The sequence below is a fragment of the Sceloporus occidentalis genome, unplaced genomic scaffold (genome assembly GCF_023333645.1).
Source record: "Sceloporus occidentalis isolate IW3139 unplaced genomic scaffold, rSceOcc1.0.p SCAF_79, whole genome shotgun sequence".
Taxonomy (NCBI): Eukaryota; Metazoa; Chordata; class Lepidosauria; order Squamata; family Phrynosomatidae; genus Sceloporus; species Sceloporus occidentalis.
Genome location: NW_028317059.1, coordinates 3584237 through 3596900, shown reverse-complemented (window position 1 = coordinate 3596900; position 12664 = coordinate 3584237). Strand labels below are relative to the sequence as shown.

At 39.0% G+C, this 12664-nt stretch overlaps 1 protein-coding gene across 1 annotated transcript in view; it reads right to left on the bottom strand.

The window, feature by feature from the left end:
* Positions 1-12114, bottom strand: part of LOC149285453 (contactin-4-like) — a 53618-nt gene extending 41504 nt beyond the window's left edge. Inside the window, exons 1-2 of the mRNA XM_089495377.1 lie at positions 12009-12114; positions 4479-4596 (exon numbers count right to left, since the gene is read on the bottom strand). Coding sequence (XP_089351503.1) covers positions 4479-4596; positions 12009-12114 — 224 coding nt within the window. The remainder of the gene's footprint in view (positions 1-4478; positions 4597-12008) is intronic.
* Between the last annotated feature and the right edge of the window lie 550 nt (positions 12115-12664).

The window sequence follows — 12664 nt, the reverse complement described above, 5'->3', positions numbered from 1 at the left end:
TTTAAAATGCCACCTGTATTCCCGTGAAATCCCGTATAGACCAGAGTCACACAAATGACCTACTGAAATATGAACACAAAAACAGCTTGAAATATTTAATATATACGTTAAGATAAATTGAGATAAATCCAGAGGAAGTCCTAAAGGAGAACAGCAGATTACACTAAGCCTCAATGGCTTTGGAAAAAAAAACCTCTAGGTAGCAAACCATGTGAATAATTCATGTAACTGGTTTGAATTTTCCATTCCATGTCTTCTTTTTGAACTATGGACTGGGCTTGTCTATGGTGCTGAATTATTAGTATACTAATTGGAAAAAGGTATTGCAACAGTGGAAGCGACCAACACAAGTTCTGACCCATCAAAACGACTTCTTTTTCCAGTCTGTATATCATCTGGTCTCTTGTTGGCTTTATGTTTATACTAAAAACTAAAAGGAAACCAAGGGCTATACCACAGTGATATCAAGACCCTAGTAAGTGACAGCAAAGGGGCTTTTTTGAGGCACATGTCTAGAGGGAGATTTAAGAACCATACAATGGTGTCTTCATGGAATATGTGTTTGGTGACCTCTTGGGCAGAGAAGGGAGGCATTACGATACAACAAATAATAATGTGACTTTGGGAGACAGTTTGATCATGAAAATATGGTGATACAGTGTTGCCTCTTGTATGTGATAGAACAGTCAAGAAAGTCAATGGTCTCATTAGATTCAAGACTAGTCATTAACCTAGAACACTACTAATTCCTCTGTACCACAAAGGATCGTCGTAGATAGGTTCATTCCCATCCATTTGCAGCCAATTCACATTTAAAAAATCTCTTTACTTCCTTTTTTACAGATCCTGTATTACTTGAGTCTATGGTCATACGGTCAATGTTACAAAAATAAGAGCAGAACAAAAGGTGAGAGGAATGATATGATGGCATAAAGACAGAAGATTTAGAGGTAATAAAACACAAGCACAAACAAAGCACCATCCACGCCTGGCCTTTTTAAAAATATCCGAACCTACGCTAAATGGACATTTCACAGTTTTTCATCAATTTAAATGTTATCAAGAGATCACCAGGTTTAATACCGATGGACATTAAACTGATACTATCATAAAAAAATAATAACGTAAGTAAGACAGGTTCTTAACCTACATTTTCACAATGGCTGTATACGTGCAAACCAAGCAAACTTACCTATTACAAAAATACCCACTCCCTCTGCATTGATAAGAGGCTAGCAGGACCAAGCAAAATCTCAGATTTTGAACGGAATCCAAATTTCATATAAAACTGAGATTTTTCTAACCAAACCAAATTAAGCAATTAAAAATACTTAATGACAATCCATGTTCAGCTTCATCTTTAAATGCCAATACTGGTTCTGTGAGTCTGCCCACCACAAATCAAGATCAAAAAGTCCAAATCAAGCAAGTCAAACTAATCTGAATCTTCATTGCAGATCTGAAGCTTTTCAGGGTCCCAGTTTCAGTTGGCTGCTGACATTTGAAGAACAAAGAATGATTTTATGGAAGAAATAAACGTAGATAGTACAAGAGTAGCGTTTATTCATCTGGAGCCATGCCATGATTGTTTTTTTTCTTACCATGCCATATTAAATTAACATGGAGGAACGCCATGGATCAGTGTAAATGTTTGGACAAGATGAGACAGACTTTTACCAAGCCCCTCTGAACACGGCATGACACAAAGGACGCGAAATGCGATAGGGCTTAAACTAGGTCACAGTGCAGAACCGAGGACATCTAAGCTCGTAGTGACATTGCAACCCAACACTCCCGGCTCAGTTTACAGATGCGTAAAAAGGGTGTGATATCCTAAGAAAGTGTGAAAAGTATTCAGCCTTTTTTTCATGCTTTTCAGATCTGTTGTTTACTAAGGTTAAAAAAGCACCATGACTTTGGCATAGTAGAATAAAAAAAAGTTTTTGTGTGCCTCCTGTTCTTCAAAGATCGCAAATGTGAAAGGATTATATTTAACGGTAATTTTTAAAAGGTATACCTAGTGTTTTCATAAATATCTACCAAATAGATAATGAGTACAGCATAAAAAATGTCTTGTTTTGCTATTTATTTTTAATCATTCTCAAATTGTTTAATATCCCCAAATATTTTATTCTAATCTCATGAGTACAAAACAGAAAAGGTACAGAAAGAAGTAGGTTATAAAAAAGCAGAGTAGTCATCACAGCCGTCTGATTCCAACGTGGCCATTGTTATAACTCGTCCAGACTGGAATAACTAATTGCAACTTGGTATGTAGCTGTTGGTCATGGTGCTAAAAACCACTGGTGCATAACCATCACTTAAAGCTAAGAATAACTTATAAACTATGTTTTAGTCCTAAACTGAAGCCTGTTTCATCAACATGGACAGAATGATGACCTAAGGAACTCCAGGTTGTAGTTCTCCATAAACCTGGATTTGCATGGTCGACTTCAACCATTCCATGCACCAGTCAACATTCAAGCTTTTCAGAATAGACATTCTGCAATTGTTCTGCTTTGATCTTCTTTTTTTGGAATTTAGGTTACTTTACTAGACTTTACTGAATTGCTAAAGACCCAAACCTTTGGCTTGCCTTTGGTCTTGGCTTCAAACCTTTCCTTTCTGTACATCTGCCTTCAGATATTGCAGTTTTATCTGCCCTTTGAACCACCTGCACACAGGACCCTCACCTTGGTCCGGACACCTTTATACCTACTGAGCGTCTTGGGGTATGTGATTTATACTGACATGTTATGAATTCAGGGTCTCTAAACTTTCTCATGCCTACTGGAGTCTGGTACATTGATTTTTAATAAATTCCTTTAGCAGGAAAAATGTAGAAAGCCTTTCTCCCACAAACTGACAGATAAACAATATAATTTCAAGAGGTTGCATTCTTCCAAAGATTGGCTTATTATATCTGACAGATTTCATCGAGGAGACACCAGTTGCATGAGAAGGACATTACTGGGTTTGTATAAAGGAGATTACATTTTAACCTGCTAAATCTTACATAATCGTTAATGGGAAAATATCTTCTATTGTGCAACAACTTGAACATTATGTTCCTATATGAAAAAGAGCTCTCATACATTTTCAGAAACTATGTAGTTGCTCTGCACAAGGGTCCACGGCTAGACACTACATGAAACCTCTAAGAATAAAATACAAACTTGGGATTAAAATATTGCCAATATCTTGTATTTCACAATAGTTGGGTGGCGCCAAGGAGACCAATGGAATAGTTAATTACCTCATATTAAATTAAATGTATTAATGGAAAAAGTATCATTTTGGTTGCTCTCCAGTTTCACCAATCTACTGGTTGGTGTACAGTATATTCATTGGTATGAAGACGAGAAGACCAGGGAGCACAGTAGGTCCAAGGCTTCCATCAGACCAGACAGCAATGTGTTACACAGCTTAACAGTGTTCTGCACGATAGGGAATATGAAAGGATACTGACGACACTTGGACAAATTGAGAAAAGAAAAAAACACAAAGAATACAAAAAACAGCAATCACAATGCAACATAAGGTACTATGAGATACAGGCTACAATGCATAAGGGAAGACAACAGACATAGGCTATTGTACGATAAGAAACCCAAAGGGTACAGCAGACCAAAAGCATATGATGTAGGTTAACATAGAGGTCCTTTTCTCAGATGTGAGGGACCTCCAAGTCCACTGACCCGCATATCACAAACTTATTCTGGCTATTCGCTCTGGGACCAATATTATAATCTCCACTTTTGTGTGATAGGGAAGACAAAGGCCTGGGCTCTGTGCAAATTGGTGATAGAAAAGGTGGGCATAATATTATAGAAGAGAGACAGGTCACACCTCTGTAAATAGTTCATTGAGCTGTGGCGCAGCTTGTTGGGTGATTTGCCCACGGTTTCACGGTTTTGCGGCAGAGGGGTTGCTGAACCCAGATCTGCCATCCTACCCCTAGACGGTCTAGGCCAGTATATACCACTGACAATAGAATACAGTAAGATACTGGCAATACTAGGGCAGGGAAGACAAAAGGTCACAATGAGATAGAGGAAGCACAAAGCTACGTAAGACAATAAGAAAGATACAGGCAACAGAAGACAGAAGAGTGTGAAACTGAGGTTGCTTAAACATACATAGAAATTAATGAGACAATATGGAATAAGATGCAGAAAGATAAAAAAGACAAAAAACTGTACAACATCATATGCACAAGAGAACTTTGTTACTTCCTAATAATTATTATTTTAAATATTGAGCCAAATATGGTGGCACAGGGACCTGCTGCATACAATACAATGTTAACATAGGATTTGATATGACATGGTACCAGATTGAAGCCACCAGGCTCATGCATATTTGACGTGTCAAGGAGCATGGAAGCTTCGTAATTGGCCTCTGAAGTGGGACCTGAATTCCCTTAGAAAGATTCTGTGGGATGCTTTTATATTACGAGCCGTGAACGTATGCATTACCTGCAAGACACACAAACCATCGAAACGCCAGCAGTTTCCATAGTAACCTCATCTTCACTTTCTAGGGTCAGCCGTTTCTCTCCAGCCACTGGAATCTGCGGCAACTTCACAATTTTATCTGTGAAAGAAAAGCGGCAAGTTTACAATCAACAATATGCAATTAAAATGTTAATACAGCCATGCACCTTCCTCAGCTACACCAGTACTATCCTCCATAGCCCACCATACTATTCTAATACTGTACCTCATCTCTTCTCTGCCATTCTAGAACTGACCCAAACTAGTTGCTAACATTGTCTTAGATCCACACTTCTGTCTCACGGTTCTAGATCTCCAGTCTCTGCTATTCTAGAATCGGTCTTCCCCTTTTCATCAGCAATTCTACAATTAAACAGGATCTTCTCAGTCGTTGTTTTAGAGTTGATTCAGATCGTCTCCTGCAATTCTAGTTATTTCTTGAATCCAACCTTGTGTTTCTCTCAGTTATGAAGGTACCGATCTCAGTCCTGTCCTGTTTCTGCTAAGTAATAGATGAAGCCTGTCCCCGTTTCCCGGGTATTTTAGCACTGCCTTGGGATCCATATTGCCCCTTAGTCTTCCTATTGCATTACTTATCTGTAATTTATCCCGCAAATACCCATATTCAAGTTCTTAAATAGCCCTTTCTTTGCTCATGCTTTGTTGAAATAGTTCTGACCTAGATCCTAAAACACAACCATCTCAGCTATTTGAGAAAATAGCCTCGTGTTATTTTTGCTATTCCAGCACTGAAGTGGACGGTATCCCTGCTGTTCCATCAGCATACACGAACACATACTTCCACACTGTGCTGGCAAAAACACACCTCTGTTGATGTTAGGTTAAGAGATCCTCAGATCAATTGAAATTTAAGACTTTATCGTTTGTTAACATCTCAGCTGGGAACATGACCGATTTGTATCTTTACACTAAAATACCACAGGACTGGGCCACGTGCCACATAGGGAAAGCCTGACAAGGATGTTTCTCCACCTATCTGAACATTAAGGAAACCACTTTCAGTGAAAGCCACCACGCCTGGGGAAGACCTCCCTTTACAACTGTCCACATGCCATGCAGAAGAGGGACTTAAGTTGCTTGTGCTGATTATATAACACTAAATGCAAGACCCTCAGAGTTATTTTTTCCTCTGTGCGTGATTCTATGTATATCTATGATGTATGAACAGTAAAATCTACTGAATGAAAGTAAAAATAGAATCGATAGCACACTTTTCCAGGACTTTTCCAGGACATCTTCAGATACTGACGTTCTGCCTTGTGTAAAAATATATTATGTACAACGAAATTGTTAAATAGGCCATGTCCCCTTTTCCTGTTTATTAGATCATTTTCATGGAGGTTATCATTGTATACATGGGTGCAGGTTAGGACATCTACAGACTTGTAGCTATGATACTAAAATGTCATCTTCTTGAAGCCACCCTTGGATGATCTGGTTTTGGAGTATGGTAATTTGGTATTTGCCACGTGAATATAAAAAACACCCAATCCTGTTCTGGGTAGTTATCCTTGTTTATAGAAAATCTATAGAAAGCAACCAAAGATTAACTCATTAAAGTGCCAAAGATTTATGGGCAACCAAAAGTTTTAAATATGTGAGCGTGTGAGTGCCAGCGGATGGGCAAGTTGATGTGTAGAAGAAGGGGCATGGATAATCATTCTAATATTTTAAAGCAATTGATAAAGACCGAGCTTGCCTGGACCGAGCTTGTGATACTTATGGAAAAACTGAACTGTTAGCCAGTTTATAGTAGGTTTACACAACGTTAACGCAAACATATTTTTTGTTAAAAAAAAAAAAAGTGCTGTTTCTAAACAGCTCTGCAAAACATTAAAAAGTCATCATATATACACACATGCGTGCACACATACATATCTACTAAAAAATCTACAGGCGTTTTTCTAGGTTCCTAACATAGCTTATCAATAAAACAGTGTGATAATCACCTCTGTAGTAAAGAAGTGGCACCTACACAGTTACCTGAGGCTGGCAGAGCGGTTTGTTGCAATGTTTGCTGGATTTGTAAATAGATACAAGATGAAATACCTCTCACCTACACTCTGCTAACAATATTTAAGCATTACTCTGATGGTGCAGTCATCTGAAAGCCCAAAATGCCGGTTAGGTTGATGATATCATCCTAGATTTCCAGACCAGGAGCTCGGAACAACACAAGATGTTATCCCAACATCTTCACATAAGATACTAAAAGATCATTAGAACATGAACTGACCAAGTGCCTGTTTTTGGGGGGTTCGTAGGAAATTAAGGGGGGGTGCTAAATAGCAAGACTGCTAAGACTCATTCCAGCCTTCTGACTGCCACTTTTAACCAATTGCTTCCTGTTTCCAAGCATATGCTAAACATATATATATATATATATATATATATATATATATATATATATATGTACACATATATACATCACCCATTTCCCTCTCATGTCCTGCCAACAAATATTTGTTTTCTTTAAATTATCATATAAATCTGTCATTTGAATTATTATTATTATTATTGTTAAAAACAACAACAATTACACTGCTGGATCATGATCCTACTTTAACATCAACAAAATATCATTCCAATACCACTGGTTAACACTGATATACTATATCAATTATAGCAAACAATTATATGGCACCAGTGGCAGATGAACCTTTACACACAGCTACTCAGCTACAGGGCTTCCATCTGTATTTGCTTTCAGATGTCACCTTTAATGCTGGTTACTTTGTTGCAGTCTTCTGCGCATGTGAAACATATAACCTAATATTAAAGCGAGATCAAGGCTGCATTTCTACAACATTACAAAACAATAAAAAATGGTGTATCTACTTTGTGGAACACCATCAAACCATCTTCCTGAAGACCAATCCAAGACATAACCAAACCCTCTGCTCTGCTCAATATTCTGGAACTGGAAACTGGATTATCACCCCACAGTTACAGAACTTAATCTAGGACTATTGTACCTGCATTCTGGAACACTACCATGATATCACCCAAACAAAAACGCCTTGAAACCCAGATGAGTGAATATTCCCCAAAACCTGTGTAGTATTTATTACATTTGAGAGTTGAGCTTTCATGTGCAAAAAGCAAGCAATACTCAATACTCAAGGTTATTGGACATCCCAGACATACTATCCCCAAATTACCAGGACATCTCAGCAATATTATCCTATCATCATAGAAAAATAATGTTAATATTTCAATATTATCACTTTGACATCAGCTCAGTAACAGAAAATCTCACCGCACTATAATCTAAGCATCATAATGTCAAAAATATATCATTTGAAACTCAACATATTATCATCCCAACATCTCTACGGTGAATCAGCCTCTCTGTATGGCTATATAACACTGGCCTTTTCTACTCTTCACTGATTCATCATTCTCATCGCTTTGTGTCTCTGTTATTCTTATATCCTTTCATCGAGCGTCTATCTTTTTCTTTTTTCCTTTTCCCCCTCCCCTCTCGCTGCACAGATTAAGAAGCTGCTTCTGATTTCAGATGTTTCATGTCATTCTGAAATCTTCTGTCTGGTGCTACAAATTAATTGCAATTTGTAATTAAGGCAAATTTACTTGGGTGTATACAGATACACCCAAGTAAAACAGATATATATATTTATATATAGGCAAATACAGTATATATATAATTTATTTTATACGAACCAAGCTATACCTCAAAGCTATAGGGATCTATAAGAAGAGTATAGTAGATAAATTATACACTGGACAAAAGTATTGGGGCACCTCGCTATTACACCAACAGGGACTTTTATGTCATTGCATTCTAAATGTATTAATATGTAGTTGGTCCTCCCCTCCTTGCAGCTATAACAGCTTCTAGTCTTCTGGGGCAGGTTGTCACAAGATTTTGGAGGGTTTCTGTAGGAATTTTTGCCCATTCATCCAGTAGAGCATTTGTGAGGTCAGACACTGATCTAGGATGAGAAGGCCTGGCTCGCAATCTCCGTTCCAGTTCATCCCAAAGGTGTTCGGTGGGGTTGAGGTCACGACTCTGTGCGGCCGGTCAAGTTCTTCCACACCAAACTCATCCAACCATGTCTTTATGGACCTTGCATCCAGTTGGAAGCAAAATGTCTTGGTATGCTGAAGAGGACATACCAAATTATTTGCAAGCCAGGCTTTCTCGTCCAAGGTACAACCTTAGCGGGATCGCCTTTAATGCTTTGTCGTGGTGATGAAGGGACCTGTGCTACACCCAGGTAAGCAGTACTTTGTTTGACTTTATAATATTTGAAAAATAAAGTGGCATTATTAAAACTACCGCCACCTTGTGAGTTTTGTTTTCCAAAGCCGTTGTAGAATCCAAATGTCACCCCCACCCTTTCAAAGGCTTCCTGAACCAGTCAATAACAATCAGCAACTTTAAAGTAAGGGAGAGATAAATCGATGGGGAGGGATAATCATGCAGATCTAGAGACCAGGATGGCTGCTCCCATGGCATACACAGATTTTAATCTGTGGGTACAATTTTGTGTTAAATGTAGGATATGTCAAGGTGACAGATCAATGATAACATTTAATGTGTGCCCTTTGGTATGCATGTGAGAATAGATACAGTAGGACATTAGGGGGGCCATTGCTCTGCCTATACTTACGTTACATAAAAAAATCATCTATTCAGCTCCGACATCTAGTTCATTCATCAGCCCCATTTTTGTCTAACTACAAGGTAATATCGCTGGGTACCAGCATGATTTTAGCACAGATAACGCCTCTATCTCCAAGCACACGCTGCACTTAATATCGTCTTTAAATGGTTTAGGGAATCATTTCCTGTTGCATTACAGCCCCGAAGATAACCAACGGCCGATCCAGACATTTAATGCTCTTTTTTTTTTTTAAATCACCCTAAGATGGTAGATTGGTAGTTTTCTGCAAAGGGTGGGGGTAAGGGAAGTAATCTCTTTCAATTCCTCCGAGTTCCCACTGACTCAATGAAGCCGCCCGCGGGAATCCGAGCTATTTATTGGGGACCAGCCTTGAGGATGATTCTGTGTCATTATCCTGTTAGGATACCGTATCATGCTGTGGTTCATTCTGTTATTCTCTTGTAATAGAGCGGCGTATCAGAACTCTCCCTTGTTAGGGATTTGTGACTAGTTTTATTACCTTGTTACAACGCTGTGTTACCTTGTATTGGATCATTCCCCTGTTAGCTTGTAATGGAACAGAGAGGATTGTATCATACAATTTCTACATTGCTGGCCAGTGTTGGGTAATAACATTACCCAGTGGGAGCCTGCACGGGGAGCATGTGTTTCATTCCACCTGCGATTCCCCAGCTTGGATGCATAGGAGGAGAAGAAAAGACAACTGAACATTCATAAAAATGGCTTTGTTCTAGGCTATTTAATCCCTCACCCCCAGATCCTGCCCTGTAGCCGAGCGCTTCATCTTTTCTCTCCCTTGTTTCTTATCTCTCCCCTCTGTTGAACATGTTACTCCTCTGACCCTCTCATTGCTAAACAGATTTGCCGAGTTCTGCAGTCTAATGTGAGGGATTCTCGGGGAATTACAGATTACGGAATATAAACGACAAATTGAATCTTCAGCCTTTGATAAAGCCGCGTCTCCTAGTTCTATGTGCGTCTGCTTCTTCTGCAAACCAACCCACGGTAATAGAAATTACCCTTTGCGTTAGCAAAGCACGCCAAGGGTTAAACGAGAGAGGAACGCCGTTATACTGTGATTTAGGCGCGCGCGTGCTGTATGTTTAGAGCTCGATAAATGGTGTTTATCCGCGGCCGTATATGTTACAACAGAGCAAAGAAAGACAGTAATGTGTGTGTCGTAGGGTCAATTTAATAATACTTTACAGGCACGGTGGATTATTCAGGCAGTTTATAAAGCGCTTGACCGTTTCAAGCCACGGCTCTATCATTGGAGATAAATGTCACCCTGGCGATATAATACCAACTCTCCCAAAAAGACCACAATGGAAAAACCATTGTGATAAAATGGATATAATGTCAAGAAAATCTTGTGAGAAACACAATTATTCTATTGCCCTCTTATTCTGTAGAATATAAAAGTTCCCTAAATAAAAAAAAAAGCTAAACGCCCCACAACACATAAAGTCATTGGGCTATATAGTACTGTGCTCTGTTCGAGGCTGCAGTAAAATGGGATTAAATGCTTTTCAATTCAATTGATTTTTATTATCTTATTTTATACTTAGCTTAGGAGCCTCCAGGTCTTCTGAAACATAACTGGTTTAAGACTCTGCATATAATAACCGATTTCCCACTCAGGTTGGGTTAGGGGCGCAGATTGAACCTTGCTGTGGGTAAATTCGACGGTGTCGGGGCATGTAGAACCTCACACTCACCTTATGCCACAGCCCAAGCCAAGGCAAGTGCCATGAGGAATCCAAGCCACGGTGGGCTTTTCGTATTAAAGGGTTGAGCTGGACTGGTATAAGGCATAGTGACATCTGAGTGGTGGTCATCCCATAGCCACATTAACTATACCTCATGCAGGGCTAGCTCAGTTCTGAGTCATAACTACACTTCAGTTTCTCGATACTAGACAAGATACTAAGTATCTAAAACAGTCTAGGTGTTTCTCTTCATGTGGTGCCACAGATTCGCAGGTATGAAAGGAATATACTGATGGCTCCTCCTGTGCTCATCTCCGATGAAATGGAAAACACACACCGTTGGGGGTACATAAACAGCCATGTCTGATAAACCCTACATGACGCATGGTTTGAAGTGGTGATACCTTTAAGTGATTTTTTTTTTGAATTACTAGTATTGTGTTAAAAATTAGATTTCAACAGTATGGCGCACTTTTCTTCTTTTGGGGTAATAAAGCATTTATGTTATTTCAGCCCAATCTACTAGACAAACATTCTGGCTCGTTATCATACTGCCTGTGGGAAATAAGAGAATGGCTTAATCTTAATTACCCAGCTAGACACACTGATTAACGAAACTTTATGGATGAACGGACTTTATTAGCGTTGCCATAAAGAATCAGCTCACTGTTGTGTTTTAGCAGGGGGAAGCGCCCTAGAACATCACATGACCGGCAGCAATGGCGGCCTCCAGGTCTTTATTGAAACAATACGAAATGAAACCAGTTTTTTCAAGGATATACTACATTACTGTGTAAATAACTCTATTCAATGCTTCAAGAAAAAAAATTTTGTTTATTCACAGGACTAACCCTTTTAAGCAAAATAGCTGTCAACATTAGACAAGCGTTATTGCATAAGTGAGATTTGCTACTCCTGATAAAAAAAAATAGTAAAATTCACAAAAACACAGAAATAGTTTGAAAAACATAGTAGTGTTCTGGTGTAGTATGCCACATAACGATTTAGCAATAACTAATCTAATCATTTCCTATAGGTTGAATGTATCTAGATCTGCCACCTTTCCAAAACCCTTTCATCTTTGGGTTGGGAACCGATTAGAATGACTAATTTACTTTTTTTTTTCATACCGCTCATGATGAAGCTGTTAAGTCCTGAGAGTTTTAGGAGAAGGAGTGAGGAGAGGGGACACGGGTCAGCTACGGAGTTGAAGTTATTAAACTGATCTGAAGTCATCGTTTAGACCGATATACAATCAGATTTAGAATCTATTTCAGAGCTCTTTGGCCAAACCCCTTTGGGTTTGAGGACCCACTTTCCAATTTAAAGCCAATAAAGTATATAAGTTCATAGACGAGAGAAAGTTATGCTGTGGGTACCCAGGCACAGGGCTTCGAAGGGGTCACTAAAAAACATTTCTCAGTTTATCAGATCAAGTCATCTGGCCGAGGTCTGGCCAAGTCTAAGTATGGACCAGGTGGCTGAAATGGGGTCACCCCAATCTCCATCAACTGTTTATGTCTTTTTTTGTTTTATTTCTTATCAACAGAAAATATATAATTTTACCCCAGAATAATCACGCACTGCTTTCCCATTCACCATAATACTTATCATGCTAAGTATTTCCAGGCTGCAGACAGCGTGCTAATTGTAGCCAGAGGCATCACCATTTGACAATAGCACGATGTCCAATGCATTATTATTGGCCATGCGTACAATACAGCACAGGTCAAAGATGGCAAACTCTGAGCCCCCATAGCTGTCCCCAGACTGCAAATCCCATCAT